Source organism: Camarhynchus parvulus, chromosome 20, assembly GCF_901933205.1.
Source record: "Camarhynchus parvulus chromosome 20, STF_HiC, whole genome shotgun sequence".
Lineage (NCBI taxonomy): Eukaryota > Metazoa > Chordata > Aves > Passeriformes > Thraupidae > Camarhynchus > Camarhynchus parvulus.
In genome coordinates, this window is record NC_044590.1 from 3,513,873 (window position 1) to 3,530,358 (window position 16,486).

Below are 16,486 nucleotides of genomic sequence, written 5' to 3' on the forward strand. Positions count from 1 at the left end.
AAAACAATCATAAGCATTTGCCAAAATCAATCCTGTATCCAACAGCATGAGAGTACAATATCTAGAACTTCCTGATCTGAAACAATTTTTTCTAGATATATAAGAAACGGCAATAACTTCAATTCCTTTTTTCAGAGATGTTTTGTCACAATATTTTTCAAAACAGAGCACTCATAGACTATGAGGCTGAACTGATGCTTGGGGACTTGACTTGAACACACACAGTCCCCCCCCACCCCACCCCAGCAAAACAAAGGGTACAAACATTCAGGTCACTGCAGTTCCTCATCCCTCAAGGTGAGCAAGCACTTCTACCCCCGCTATGAACTTCAATATACTCTTAAATTCAGTAATTTACAGGGGTTCTGTAGTAGTTTACAGGTTAGTAGTTTACAGGTTCCCCCTGTATTAATTATGAGAACATCTTGTCATTTGCACAAATAGTGTGAAATAAAAGCAATTTGAATTTCCACAGAGAGCTGTGGGCTCGCTTGAGGCTGTTGCCCTGCCTGGTGACCACCGTGCTTTTGTAAGCAGCTGGGAACATGGTCCACTTCAAAACTCTCAATCTTCAGGCACTGACAAAGGCAAGGCTTGACAAGCTGACAAAACATGACATCTTAATGAGGTTTCTTTGCAAGTGTTACTGGATAGTCCACACCAGAAGCTGGAGTCGGGGGCAGGGCTGGAGAAGAATGTGAGGTTGCAGAGAACAGTGCTCCTCACTTGGACAACTCCTGGGTGATCCTCCAACCAGTTTCTTACAGATTTTAGCGGACGTGTTAAATTGGCATGATACATAAAAGAAATTTTGGCTACAGCTCTGTTAGTACTGCAACATTCTTAGATGAAACATTTTGATTCAAAATATCCACAATTAAGTTTGCAACGTCTCCATGTGCTCTCTATAACATGTGTTTCCCAAAACAGGATATACTGCACATACTACTATAAGAAAAGATATAGCCAATTACCTTAAACCTTTACCTATTATCACTTAATAGCTGATATTATGATAGAAAATGGGGCCACAAGCTGGAGTGTTCTTCTAGGCCCAGCTATCAGGTACTTCACACAATATGAAATTTGTCTTAAGTGTTGCACTCTGGGTGGGTTTGCCTGCAAAGAGGTGCTCATAGGTAAGCAGGGAAAAGAAAGTATGAATAAATTGGTGACTGAATTTCACCCACAGAAATCAGTGGCAGAGTCTTGTGGGGGAAAAAAAATAAAGAGCTCCAAACAACTCTCAAATCTGTAGCCCAGCTTTAACTCAAAAAGCTGAGTTTTTATTACACAAGCGATTCCTTTTGGAATCAGACACGGAGCAACAGGATCAGGTAATTTAAAAGAGCCGAAGGCAGAGCGGCAGAGCAGCTGTGCCTCTCCCGGGAGGATGTGCTGCCCCAGCCCGGCTGTTACCTGCCGGGGAGCGGGGGCGGTGCGGGGCCGTGCCCGCCCCCGGCCCGCGCCCCGGGGGAGGCCGGCGGCTGTCGGCGGGTGGGAGGCGTCTGCAGCTGGAAAACAGCAGCTCCGGTTGCTGATCAGATTTGGGGGTGGGGTGGGAGGTGTGTGTGGGAAAAGCCGAGCGATGGATCTTCCCTTCTTTTGACAACACTCTCCCCTTCAGGACTAAGTCTGCACTGGAGGAAATTAACTGCGAGGGAGAAGCGCTAATCACACCTCCGAGTGGGAGCCAACTCCCGGGAGCAGCGTGTGCCGCCAGCCCCAGGATATTCCCTGCCTCCAACCTGAAGTGATCCCTCCTGGAACCGTTCAGTCGCGCCTGCAGTTCACCTTTGCCTGCAGTTAACCAGCGTGCAATTTGGGTTTAATGGAGCTGGGTTTATTGTTCCTCTTTGGACTTACGATTACGTCGACTGCAGGTAACGTGAATTTCTTTCTTTCTTTGCCCACTTCCACGCATGCACACAAAGAAAGGCTGGGTGGTTTTTTGTGTTGCCTTTTTTTTTTTTTCTCCTTCCAAAAGGCTGTAAGCAGCAGCCCACTCCGGTGCGCTGTAAAGAACGGGACTGCGAATCCATCCCTTGGCCGTCCGTAGGTTTATCCCGGGCCCGGCGGGCTGGCGCTGCAGCCCGGGGCGCACACGAACATAACGGTGCTCCCGGGACTCCGCAGGGAGCGGGAACGGGCCCGGGGGGAGCTGCGGGCGGGGGTGTGCGGGCTCGGGGATTTGCCGGGAGCTGAGCGCGGTTGTTGCAGGGACCGCGCTGCCCCGGCCCCGCTCCGCGCTGCCGGCGGCCGGCCCGGGACACCGCGAGCGCGACGAGAGCGGAGCGGCGGCGGCCGCGGGCGGCAGGGCCAGGGCGGACGGCGGAGCGCTGCGGCACCGGGCCCGGCGCTGCACTTGCTACACCTACAAGGACAAGGAGTGCGTGTACTACTGCCACCTCGACATCATCTGGATCAACACCCCCGAGTGAGTGCGGGAAATGGCGGGCGGGGAGCGGGCGGGGGAGCCCCGGGGACCCCGCGGGGGGAGCCGGAGGCGGGGCCGGGGGAGCCCAGCGCAGCCCCCGGAGCTGCCCCCGCAGCACCTGCCCGGCCCGGGACCCCGCACAGCGGGACGGGCACCGCCGTGTGCCGGGATGGGTGACAGGAGGGAATAGCGGGGATTTCCCACGAGAAATGCGTTTCTAACCGCTCACCCGCTGCGAGAGCAGGAATAGTGTGCGTGCGTGCAGCTGTACTAGTTTTGATACAACTTAGCGTGGAAAAATACCGAGACGTTAAGATAATGTTTGAAAAATTCAATATGCCAGATTTTAAGATGTTACAAAAGAAGGCCTTTTACAACTGTGCTCTGCGGAAACACAAGCTTTTGTTTGAACTCGTAATAAAAACAAATTTTGAAGATTGGAAGTTCTAAGCTCCACACAGGGCGGTGGGGGTGAAGCACACGTGCAGAAAAGCTGCTCTGCCGTCTGCACTGACAGTGCTTAATGGGAAGAAAGCATCCAGGAAGAATGACACTTTGCCTACATCCCAAAGGTTAGAGGCCTCCTTTTCCTACACCACTGTATATATCCTGTCTTGCTGAGTAACCAAAACAGACTTCAGATTTGTAAAGATTCTCCCAGGCTAAGAGGTTTCTGTAGCGACCACAGCGATCAGTTCAGTACAAAAATAATCAGGACATCAGATGAACCTGAGAACAAATGACTTCAAGAATTCAAAATTTGCAGACTCTGGGGTGCGAACTTTCAAGTATTCCGGTGACTAAAGTCTGGGAACAGTTGTAATGATTTAGATCTGCCTTTGAATTGATTGCAAAGCTTTTAATGAGATTAAAATAACAAAAGGAGTAGAAAAATAGAAAATAGCCATAAACTAGGTTAAGTCAAATGGGGTTTAGGGCACTTAATTTGTAAATTCACGTGTGTGTCCTGGCTAGAGGCCATGTCTGATGACGTCTTTTGAACTTCTACCAACCTGTGAGTATCATGCATTCACACAAGTCATTCAATTCTTCGAGTTCCATACCTGCACTAATCCACCCCAGGATTACTTAGGGTTATTTTAGCCAAATATTTATGACTCAGTAAATTTAAGTCAGACCTCACCAGTGAAAATGGGGGAATGACATTCCTTTTCCCCTATGCACTGAATAAATAGACTTCTGCTAATTTTAAACACACACTCCTCGTTTTTTTAAAAATTTTTTTTTAGGCTATCCTGTTTTAAGTCTACAGGACTTACAATTTTCATTCCACTGCCAAAATTATTTCATGTGCATTAATTCAGTGAAATGGAGAGTTTTCCTACATGAAAGTTTTGTGCCAGTATCACTAAAGAAAGAACAAAAAGTTATTAAACAAGGCATATTACATTTTCATGATACCTGTAGAATTGGCAATGAAGTCTGTATAATAATCCAAATAGTAAACAGTTGGGGTTCTAAGTCTTTGCTTTCTTAACTGAAGTCAGTTGTACATAGCAGCAGATCTGTAAAGTCTACCCCTGCTGGATATAAGTTAACCTGAAATGATTTAATGTGAGGACTAGGAAATTCCCTTTTTATAATTTTTATACCATGTGATGGGATGTTTCTATGCAAACCATGGAATGAATACATTCAATTTCAATATTAATTATTCTCACAGAATAATACATTTTTAGCTCCAAAGACATGAACTTGTACAACCTAACAACACTGTTGGAACTGGGTGAATTGGGGTGCTGGGAGCCCTCTGAGGTAGACAAAGAGTGGGTGGATGATGGTGAAATTAGCCTGGAATTAGTCCAGCAGGGACTGAATTTCCTGAAATCTGTCTGAACTGGACAGCTTTGCTGTCCTGCTTCATGGACAGGTGATAGAGGTACAAAACTCTTGCTGAAACAGCACGGTTGTGATTTTCAGAAATCCCAGGATTCTTCCTAGGAATGCTCCCAGGGCAGAGGTAAAAATTAAATTAAGTGTATTGGATATTTTGAACCCTTTCAGTGCAACAGGAGCAGGATTTAAGACTCTATGTGCCATGAACACTAATTCTGCTCTGGTGATTGATTTGGAATAATATCTCAGGAAGTCAAGAAGTTCTTTGGGATGTGAATGGGGGCAACCAGGCCTGCTTGGGCAATTTAATATCCTGAGCAAGTTACACTACTTCTTTGAAATGCAAGTAACCACAGGATGTGTACAGACTGGCTGTTTGTAAAAGGGGCTTTTACATTGCTCTTGTACACATGTTGTGGAAAGTTTTTGTATTTACTAAAAATTTGGCTCCAATGCAGCTTGGAGGATCATACACACAGTGAGAGGTCAGAATGTTGGTGTTAAAGTTTGGAGAAGTTTTCCTGACATCTGTTGATTCTGGTATTTTTCTTGCTTATTTATATTTTTCCCCACTACATCAAACCCTACAATTGCTTCTTATTTTTTTCTTTCTTTCCCCTGACTTATTTATTTCACTTTATCGCTTCTTGTTCCCCACAAAATTTCCTCAGTACTTTCTGTTTTCAGGCTACTCTTGCCTCTATACTTTAAATACAAACTTTAATGCCTCCTCTGGTTTCTTCTGCTTTTCCCAACAGGAGCTGTTAAGCATTGTTGTAATATATTCAAAACAAATCTTGGTCGTGGCCTCTCCTCCTTTTCTGGAAAAGCAGTTAAAGTTTTTATTGAAGCTGTTGGAGGCAGAGTGACAATAGAAGGTCTATTTCTATCCCTGCTGAGAAACCACTTAGATCAGCAGGGTGACAGTTGTAGAAAAGCACAAAATTGCAGAATGTGGAGCCTCTGACTCCCTACAGCTTTCACCAATTAAATGAGAAATTATCTCTGCACACATTTTGAGTATTGCTCTATACTTGACTATGAACCACTGCTGTTAGTCCAGACCACGAGGAGCACCAGTGTTGGTTTGATATAGTGAGTCTTTCATTCTGGGAACAGTGGGAAAGTGGAAAAGAAGATGACTTAAAGAAAGGCAGGTAAGTCAGAAGAGAATAATGCAATTATGTGGTGTAGGCAAACAAAGGTTGCATAACAAAGGTAATTAAAAGCTGGTAAACTGTTCTCACTGATAAGATTGATTAGCCAGGAATTAGTTTGCAATGTATTTTTTTTTGTCAAGTGATTAATTATGCTTATCTTGATCTATAGCTACAGACACATTTTAAATAATGAATTGTCTTTTAAACAGTACCCACTGATGTAATACAGGCACAGCTTGATGCTTTATTTTGTAAGTTAAAGAAGAAAATACAGGCAAGGAAGAAAATATGGGCAACACTACTTTTAGATCTGCACTTCAGAGGGATCCTATATTTCAATATGAACTGAGATTGTACATTCAACAGCAATAATAACAATTATTAATAGTTCATTCAGTAAATAACATTAATGTTGCTGCATGAAGCTCTATTGATGCTTAGAATGATGAGTGATAGATTAAAAAGGTGACAACTCCTAAGAAAGTGCTACTATCATGAGGGCACAGACACTCAAGTGGTCTTAAATTCTAAAATAAATGAGCATCTATGGCAATAATCCAGACATTTCCAAAGGAGAATTTCTCACTCAAACTAAGCACCAAAAATAAGAACATTTCTTTTGAAGCGTCTATAACAAAGCAAAAGTGTTTTTTTCTTTCCTAAATGACATGTCATTTTGGTATTTGTTATTATATAAAGAGGAGTGAATGAAATTCTGTGACCACACTGTTAAGACCAGTTACATGATGATCTAAGAGTTCTGTCTGCCAGTTACATAAATTTCTGAATCAGGCAAATTGGATGGAAAAAGTGAAAGGCATATTTTGATCTAACACTGTGTTGCTGCTCTGATCCTCTGTACTTAACACAGGTTCAGTTTCCTCTGGGGGAGGGCAAGGACAGGGACAGGACTTGTGTCTCTCTTTGCTGTGTGGGACACACTGGGTGAGGATCTGCTCAGTGTCCCTTGCTGTGGGAGCACATGGGGACACTGGAGTGATCTGATATTTTGTCACTTAATAAAAAAATTTGTTTCTATGACTCAAGCAAGTCAGATAATCCTTAGCAACAAGTTAGCTCCAGATAGTGCCCAACAGAAATGTGTTTTCCTGACCTCAGGTGACACTGGCTGAGGTGAGAAAGGCTTTTCAGACACTTGTGGCTGTGTCTCTAAGTGAGGATGAATGGGTTTGTCAGGAACTAAACAGCCTGAGCAGATCCCACCTGCATGCAGCTCTCCAACAAATATGAGTTAATGATCTTTGCTCATTACTGACTTAGGTTACCATCAGAAAATCATCTCAGAATGGAAACAATCTGTAGCCTATCATCACTTCACTCACAGTTTTGCTCACACACACACAGATGATGTCTCAGGATGGTGTTCCAAGAGACGAGGTTTAATACAACCCAGTGCTTACTCTGCTCTAACTGCATGTGCTGCTGGCCAACTTTTCCTTCATAACATCTTTTTGTTACCTGCATCTCTTTGGTGATTGAATGTTGTTGAACAGAAGCCCACATAACAAAATTTAAGATGCTTTTAATCCTTATGGACATTAGGTGATGTTCTAAATTATCATAATTACCCCAATTCTGGATAATTATATTCATCATTAAATAAGTATAGGTGGTGTATTGGTGTGAAGTATTTTACTGGAAATAAAAGTACACAGCTAAAGATCTCTTGTTCAGCAGAACAATTAAGCAGGTGCTCATAAACTCCAGATCAGATTGAAAATCCCTGCTAGTCAGAGGCATGATGATAAAACAGTGGCTGCCAGCCAGGAAGCTCAAATAAGGAAGCTGATCTGTCAGCTGAACAGTGCACATGGTTAACCTTCAGAACCAAGTGCCAAAACTGAAATGATGAATCTTTGTTGAGTTGATTTTATTTTTCTGAATGAAGCTCGCCCTGATTTTGCAACCTTTACTGTTCATGGGAACATGTGGAATCTATTTGTCTTGCAAAATCTTCGTGTGAAATGAAGAATATTTCAAATAGACTTACTGAACATAATAGCAGGCTCCTGCTGTAATTGTTATATTTTATTGTGGACAAACTGATTTGATTTTAGGCCTCTCTATTCAAAGAGATATTATTACAGTTCAAAATGTGTACCGATCTCACACTTCCAGTGTCTCACTGTCTGAAGTGTGGATAGCTTGCATGCCCTCCTCAGTCTAGAAGTAGAATATTTCCTCTGAGCTTACTGACAGTACTCCCAGAACTGATGTTTCACAGCAACCTCAGGAAGATTTGAAGTGATTTGGCTGTGCAGTTCCAATCCCATGTCCCTGCAGGAGCTGGCCCTGAGAAGATGAGGTCAGGGATGAGACATGCTGATAGCCAGGGCTTTGAAATTTCACCACTGCTGCTCCTGCTGGTCTAATTCTAAGAATAAACACTCTTGAGGGCTGTCAAACCACAGTCACTTTCACCAGTCTTACATTTTAACACCATGTGTTTATTTTCCCCCGGGTTTTTGTTTTATTTGTTTTTAAACCAGCGGTGGGTTTTGAACTCTACAGGCTGTGGAGAAAGGTAGGAACATGCAGTAGTGTGTGTTCTTTGTGTGCACTGCTGGGGTGGCTTCTGAATCAGCAATAAGTACTGTGAATTTTAGTTTGAAAAAATCTTAATTTGATAAATTTAATGCATATTTCCCAGCTGCTCTGTCTTTCGGGCTTTACCTCAGTGGTTTTGTGCCACTGGTAAATGGTAAGAACCACTTACTGATAGTACTGGCTGCCAGTCAGAGGCAGAGAAGGAATAATGTGAATTTGGGCCTGACAGACAGAAGATGCTGCTCCAAATTTTACTTATTTCTTTAAACTAATGATTATATATCTTGTAATGGGGCTGGGAGCAGATTGGGATTGACATGAGGCACTGAAGGAGATGCTGAGAGTTGTTTTGAGAGAGGTATTTCTGTGACACTGCCTCAGTTTATTTGGGCTGGGGATTTGGGGTGTTAATGGACACCCCCAGGCTTGCTTCATATTGTTTACCCCAATAAATACCCCAGCTTTTCACTCCACAACTCAGATATTGTTCTGACCATATTTGAGAAACAGAACCTGTAACACCCCTTTGGCAGCTGCAGGAGGAGGATGGAGGGTGATAAACAGCCTCCAGATTCTCACAGAGCCTGACCTGGGTACAAAGAAGCCCCAGGGTGAGGAAAATCAAAGAGCTCACGTGGTCAGTGAACCTGAGTGGTGAAGCAGATGTGTGCAATCCTTGGCTTATTACCTAAGTTTGCTGTAATTAATGAGCTAAAATGAATTGGCATCCTCACAAATTAGCAAATATTAATTAAAAGATAAGATAGCAAGGTCATGGAGGTGCATCTTTTTGGATGATAGGAGCTTGTTCAGTATCTAGGAACACTGAGCACTACTAAATTAAGGATGTGGGAAAGAAAGGTGTGGCAATAAGCGATAAAAGTTTCATCTGAAATAACTTCAAAAAGCTACCCAGAAAAAGTGCAGCTTCTGAGAATGTGGAAAGGATGACCAAAGCAACAAGTCAGGCATCCTTTGGCAATGTTTAAATCCTTAAATAATGGTAAGGATGGGTTAATATGGGAGGTGCCTCTATTGTGAGCTCCTAAAAACGCACGCTGTCACAGGAAGAGCTGGAGCCAACTTCCAGAGCAGCCAATGATCTCTTCATCTGTAAAGCTACACACTGCTACTGCAGTGCCTTTATATTAAAATACACACAGAAATATCTGTTATTTCCCCAGGCATCATCTTTCATTCTGGGGACATTTTGTCTCACTTGGAGGATGGTAAATTTTGCTTTCTTTACTCTCAGTGGTCCTTACAGGGATCCCATACATTTTGGGATTGTCTGAAAGCACTGGAGACTGTTGGGAGCCTTGCTGGCCTGGATGTGTGCCAGAAAATATATTGGCTGAATCCTGAAATCACAGCATCTAAGATGATTGCTGCAACCCCCTCATCCCTTTGTTTAGGCTGAAACTCCCCAGTGCCCTGGAGGTATCTGCTGTGTTTAAGTGGCTGGGAAAGTAGAAAATAATAGCAGCTCATAGATCAATTATAACATAGCATGAGAAACTCAGCCACATGTTATAAAATAAAAATAAACCAATTGGATTTGTCTGCCTGAATTCTGAGCCTTCACTGTGAGTGGGGGACAGCAGGACTCGGGCAAATTTTATTTCCCAAGTCACCCTAAAGGTATTAATCCTTCAACAGGCAGTTTTCTTCTGTGGAGGATTTTCACTGTTTCAGAATGGCTGTTCAGTGGAAAAATCACTTGGTACCAATTGCTTGGTACTTCCTCTCTTTTTTCAACAAACAAATGCCTATTTCTGTTAATTTAATGGCAAAACCTTCCTCCAAGAACTAGCTGCCCCTTAGGGGGAGAGCTTTTCTAATTGTGTTGTGGACATGAAGTACACAAATAATCTAGGTTATTTCAGCCTCTGGTACCCAATCTGAAAAGAACACACTGTGCTATGATTAGTTCTGTGCTGCTCTGTTATACATGAGATTATCTTCAGTTCATTATTGCACTGACTAATCACAATTACCACACATGGAATAATTGCAAGTAGTGGAGAATTGTGATAGTTTTGTTGGGGATTTTTTTGCATACAGAGTCAAGAACAAATAGCTTATACTATAGAAGCAATTATTTTCTTAAACTCAGACCTTCTCTTTGTTAGAAAATGCTTAAGAACTGAGCATGCAGACCTTTATGCACCCACTGGCTGGCTGGAGTAATCATAGTGAACCTCCCAAAAGAGTGTAATGCCTCAGAAATCACAGATTTGGATGTTGCCCATCAGATACCAGTTCAAAGAAGTACCTTGGAAAGGCTGATTCAGAAATGTCTAGGTTTGCTTATTCTCCACTTTGTAGAGAAGAAAGGCATAAAGGACTCACAGCACCCCTTAACTGTAAATATATCTTAAACTCATATTAATTTACTTCAGGAGAATTTTGTTCTCCTAAAGGAAGAAATGCTGCACACTGAGTTAAAAGTCAGGAATCCAAATTTTCTTGTGAAATGTAAACCTTAAAAAAAATGAATTACAAAGTTCCCTGTACATATACAATTAATCAAACTCTTTGTGATTATTATTTGAAAGACTTTGGGTTGCTTTTGAGTTGTATTTTGTTTGAGTTTGAATTTTTGGATTAGAAGCCAAAACCAGGCATATTTGGGTTATTGTATTTCCATCTCTGATTGGCAAATCTGCACATTACCTTACACAAAAACTACATTCTGGTTAAAAGTCTTTGAAACTTGAAACACTTGAAAATGTCATTGCATTGGCATGTTTTTGGTCCACTGAGAATGAAGTAGCCTTGAATACATTTTCTAAGCTATGAAGCATAATGTACTTAATTAGAAAGATCAGAAGAAGTATCTAAAATATCACTTTCCTCCTTTGCTTAAGGGTGTGATTCATGGCTCTTATCACTTGTAATTATATCTACCCTCCTCCCTGTTTGCTGGAATTTACTCTCTCTTAGGAAAGGCACCAGATTGGTAAGGGTCCCTTCCTCAATCACTGGAATTCATATTGTGATGGATTGAGGTAAAATCAAAAGTTGATGACATTTCTGCTTGGTCCATTAATTTGCCAATTGCAGCAATTAAGAATAAAACTCATGCCCTTCTTTCTCTCTGGCAATTCAGACAGAGCCTCTGACTCAGGGAAAACTGTGACTCAGTCCCACAGAGCTTTTGGTAAAACTTAACTTTAGAGTAAAAAAGCCCAGTATCAGATTTTGAAAGAGTGAACTTTCGAACAAGGAACCACTTTAAATAATGAGAATAACATATTACAGTGTTTTTGTCTCATTAGCACAATGTAGGATGACATCTGCAAAAGCTGCAAGAAGCTTCTTTATGCCCTGGCAAACTATCTGTCATTAAACAGGGCTCTCACATTGTCTAAAACACACAAAATTCATCTTTCCATTTCAGCCTCTGTTGGAGCAGGAAGTTGAATAACAGAATTTTACCAGACACTTTTCATAGAGGGTTTGCCACTATTAAAAATAAAGGAACTTTCCCGCACTCCTGCCTCTAAATACCAGTTCTTACTTCATAAAAAACATGAATGTGTAAAAAAAAATACGACCATGGAGCAATTATTTATGTCAGGAGTTCCCTACATTAGCCATTTCACAATCATTATTGTAAAGCAGATGTCAGTATAGAATTATTAATACTCTTAAATTATAAAATGGGACTTGCTCCTAATCCTAAAGACAACAAAAAGCTTTTTAAATGATAGTTTGAGAAGGGAGGCCAAAATCCAGTCCTAAAATCTTTTAAGACAAATGTGGGTGTTCTTGGTCTCTCCCAGTGTCCTGGCTTAGGAGCAAAGTGGTGAAAATAAGGAACATTTTCTGCATGGAGGCAGACCAGGACCTGCTGGAGAAAAACCATCCCCTGGGCTCTGAACACAGAAGTATTGCTTGTGATTTTCTCTCTCTCAGGATGATTTTATGATCAACCTAACTCTGACAGGTTCAGGTTGTGGAACACAAGGTGCACTGTTACAAATGTACTAGGAGTGCAGAGGCTTGAATAAATGATTTGCATCAACTGTACTGATGTTGCATCAAAAATTGTTGTAGAGATTAGGAAAATAATGTTTCTGAACCTTTCAGCCCACCATGTGTGTGGGAAAATGGAAAATTTGCAGCTTTCCCATTAGCAGCCTAATGATGTTTTTATGAAAGCAAATGAAAGAAGATGAGCTGTGTGAAGGTAGTGGTTCCAGACTCATTATTCAGGCTTTGTTCTGTAACCTTTCTGTAACCTTTCTAGATTGACTCTGACTTCCTCTTCCCTGTCTTTTTCTTTTTCTTTTTTTCCACTCCTCCTGTCCTCTTTCTTGCTTTTGAACATGAGATTCTCTTCAGATTTTTAGCATTTGTGGATTTGTGGCTTGCTTAGCCCATCCCTCAAGTCCTCAGGAACTTTTATGAGTCTCCAGAAATTTCATGGGGAGTACAGCTGCTGTTGATTGAGATTCTTTAACAGCTTGGAAGAGAGTAATTTATGACATCAATCCAAGCTATCCAACTCTTTTTGGGGATTTTAGCAGGCAGTGATGAACCATGTCCTTTTCTGATAGGAATATTGACCATAACCCATTAAAGAGCAAATCATGCAGAGACATAAAGAGAGGTACCTCCTAATATTTCTTGGTGTGCTGCAGCACAGAATAGGATCTCTCACAGAAAGGTAGAACCATGCAAGGAGGATTACCTGGGAGTTCCTTGCATTTTTAACTCCAGGGGTCATGTTCCAAACCTGATGCAGTAAATGAATTATGCTGACAGTTTTCTCAATTTCTCAGTGATAAAATTAATGGCAAGTCAGGCTCAGAACCATGAACTACATGACAACTACACAATGTTATTGATCTGGTGAAATCAGCACAGCTCCTCTGTCACTTCAGACCAGCCAAGGCACTGAATGTGACAGGTTTTGTGCATTGGCTGGGGAAATCAACACAACACAGGAATAAGGAGTAAAATAAATGATAACCTGGGGATGTATTTGCATCACCTCTTAGGTATTCCAATTTTTTTTTCTAGTAGTGTATCTGCCAATTAATCCTACCAGTAGAGCTGACTGCTAATTTATAACTTGGTGAAAGCCTGAGCTGATGGAGCAGAAGTTATGGTCTGGTACAGGGAGAACTTAGATGAGCACAGGGTTTGATTTTTCTGCCACTATTTATTGCTTTCCATCAACAGATCTCTTCACTAAATTAGAAAAGAGGCATCATTTTAATTGGTTCCTGTGTGATTCTCACAACAGGAGGACTGTGCCCTATGGACTGTCTAACTACAGAGGCAGCTTCAGAGGCAAGAGGTCCACAGGGCAGACTCAGAGTGCTCCCCAGCCCTCACTGCGATGTTCCTGTTTGGATGCCCATGACAAGCAGTGTTTGCAGTTTTGCAGAAGAATGCAGGACAGAAGGAGGTGAGTGTCTTTTCCTGTCACTGCAACCTGGCCCCATGATGAGGCCATTTCATGGAGATAAATTAATTAAGATGCATTTTTCAAGAGGAACTGATTAAAAGGTAATGATTTTAAATAGAACTTCCCTCTGCAGTTGTGGTGGGTTAACCCTGGCCAGCAGCCAAGCACTTCCACTGATGCTAGTTCACTTCCCTTTCAGTGGGATGAGGGAGTGAACAGGAAGAAAAAAAGCAAGAAAACTCCTGTGTCACATCAGAGTTTAATAAGTGAAGGAAAGAGGCCAGAGCCAGCCAGTACTGCTTGGAATTTTCTTTTTTTCTGTTTCTTTTTATGATGTGGTGATTTTGAAACAGCAGATCTGTCCAGTTAGGGGCATGCTGAACATTGCACTGTTCTAGAATGTTTTATGCAGTCTAACAAAGAGCATGGCATTGTCATTTCATCTATGGGGACATTGATGAGAACACAGTGACAAGTTTAGGCAATCTCTATTCTACAGAAATCATGGATCAATGAAAAAGACAGAGGAGAAAGACCAATGCAGGGAAGAGGAACACAATTTTGTTCAGTAGCACAGAGAGTCTGGAGGATTCTGAACAAATCAGGTATGTTACAGATGCTTAACGTTAAAAAGAAATATTCACTTTCCATAAATGTTCTTTGTATTGTAGAATCCTTAATTCTTTCAACTGAATATTATCACTCCTTCCTAAATTAAGGACATAATTTGGCCCATGAGTTGTTTGGGGTTTTTTTTTCTAATTTAATTTTTAAAATAAACTTTACTATACACAGAACTACTACAGCCTTTCTTGTGTTGATGTAACTCCTTCAAAAGTTGGATTATTTGGCTATAAGCCAATACATATTTTGGCTTTTTTTTAGGACAAGGGCTGCTCCTGTCTATCATGTTTTTCCTCATTTAGCACTGCAGCAAATTAAGCTACACATCCCAGTGCAGTGCCCCAGTAAAAGTTGAAATGTTAAGGTAAAAAAACAGGAAAAACTTTGTGGAAGAAGTATCGGGAGGGAAAAGTAAATCTGCTTTTGATGTCAGGTATGAGGAGGTTACTGTGACCCAGTAGCCAGTTTCAAATGTTGCCACTTCTAAAAAAGTCACACCAATACCCCAAATTCTTTGCTATGAAGGGAAACACTTGGATTAGAAGTCCCCAAGCTGAATTTGTTGCTGTGATTATTTGAGCAGAGCTAATTAAAGAACTGTGTAGAGCTCACTCTGCACACATAAACAAGGAGGGCAACCACAATTATCTCAGCTAACAGGGACTTAGTGCTGAATATTCAACAGGTTGGCTCTATTTGTTTGTTGCTTTGTTTTCTTTAAAGCTTTAACATTTATTTGCTGGAGCTCAGAAACAAGAACTTAAACTACAACTCTCCCTTGAGATGGACAAACTTGATGCTTCAGTGTGATGCCAGTGGAGAATTCAGCAGTAGGCAACACTTCCATTTCAGCAGTGCCCCTCTGAGGGCATGGGAACCTGTATGAAGAAGCTTTTCTCCCCTCGAGAGAGCCTCAGAAAAGGATAATCTTTATCATGTAACCTGGCAGGGAATGTATCACTATTGAGGAAAACTTCACAGGCAGACCCAAACTTCAGCAATGCAAAGCTTCAGGAAACATTTTTCTCTGTGATTCAAACAAATACAATAGAAACTGTTCCACTCACTGCTTGCTCTGGGTCTGAAGAATCCATCCACAGCTCTGTGCAGGCAGCTGCAAGTGGAGAATGTGGAGAGTTAGAGGGAGATTGCCTCTACATCAGTTCTCATAAAGAATAAACAGATACAAAATATTTCTCTTGTTAATGTATGCAAGCCTGAATCATCATATTGTAACTTTGTGGCAGATGTTTAAATGACAGTATCTATGCAGAATAAATATGAATGGCTAATATAAATATTACTATAAACTATAGCAAGTTAAGAGTATACACTGAGTATTCAATAGATTACCTAATTTAGGCACAAGTTATTCCTGCACTTGGAAGTTCCATTCAAACACACTTACAGTGATTATTTGGGGATGCACTGTAGCTGGTGAACAGAACTTCAGTGATTCATCCCAAAGAATTTTCCTACAGATGCAAGGCTAGGACTGTGGAACTTGATGCCATCAGAGTCATTTCTGTGCCTGCCATTTGCTGTCCCAGGCCCCTACATGTCACACCCACTGCACATCCCCTGGGCTTTGCCAGTGCTACAAATCCCACCTTTATCTCTCCATTGAAACACCAGCGCCAAATAACCCAGAAACTTGGCAATAAGGATTAAATCCAACCCTGGACATTTTTCAGTGTAAACGATTTCTTCAGAAATTATGGACTTATTTTTGCTGCAAGTATGCAAGAGTTAGCAAAGGAAAAAGAGTAACTTTTGCAAATCCTGTTCTATATTATTTAAAAGGGAGGAAATCCCTTACTTGTGACATTACAAATTTTTTTGGGGTTTACTGACCTTCATGCAGACTTTCCCCAGGGCACATAGGTTAAACAATAACCCCCTGTTGTTAAATTATATTTTAGAAGAAGAAAGATGGAGACCAAAAGAAAAGTGAAAAGAAATCAACAGTAAAAATATCTATATAGGGCTTAAACCAGTGGTAATAGTTTTTGTTCAAAACAAGAAAGGGAGGTCTTTGCCAAAACATATGATATATTTTATATATATGTGGATATATTTCATAAATAAATTATTACAGTTATAAAATTAAATATATCTTTCAGTTATTGCATTTGTATCAGTTTCTTACTTGCTGTGTAACTGATTTTGTACATTTATAGAAAATAGATTATTTATTGTATAAAACCACTACACTCACTATTTTTTGGTATTCTTTTTTAAAAGACATTGTATAGTTTTGGGGTTTTTAAAAAAGAATCAGGCTTTGTTATGAAGAATGTTTAATGTTCCTAATGTTCCTTTGTGACCAAAACCTGGACATTTCTTCCCCTGACAAATCCCTCCACACAGGTCACATAGCTTGCTGCCTTTAAGAGGTTGATAATTCTCCTGACAGTC

At 41.2% G+C, this 16,486-nt stretch overlaps 1 protein-coding gene across 1 annotated transcript; it reads left to right on the plus strand.

The window, feature by feature from the left end:
* The first annotated feature begins 1,531 nt into the window (after window positions 1-1,531).
* Window positions 1,532-16,160, plus strand: EDN3 (endothelin 3). Its single transcript, XM_030963594.1, has 5 exons — window positions 1,532-1,883; window positions 2,221-2,437; window positions 13,280-13,444; window positions 13,944-14,049; window positions 14,792-16,160. Exons 1-4 carry the CDS (start codon window positions 1,832-1,834, stop codon window positions 14,014-14,016), a joined length of 507 nt encoding a protein of 168 aa, XP_030819454.1. The 5' UTR covers window positions 1,532-1,831; the 3' UTR covers window positions 14,017-14,049; window positions 14,792-16,160.
* The last annotated feature ends 326 nt before the right edge of the window (window positions 16,161-16,486 follow it).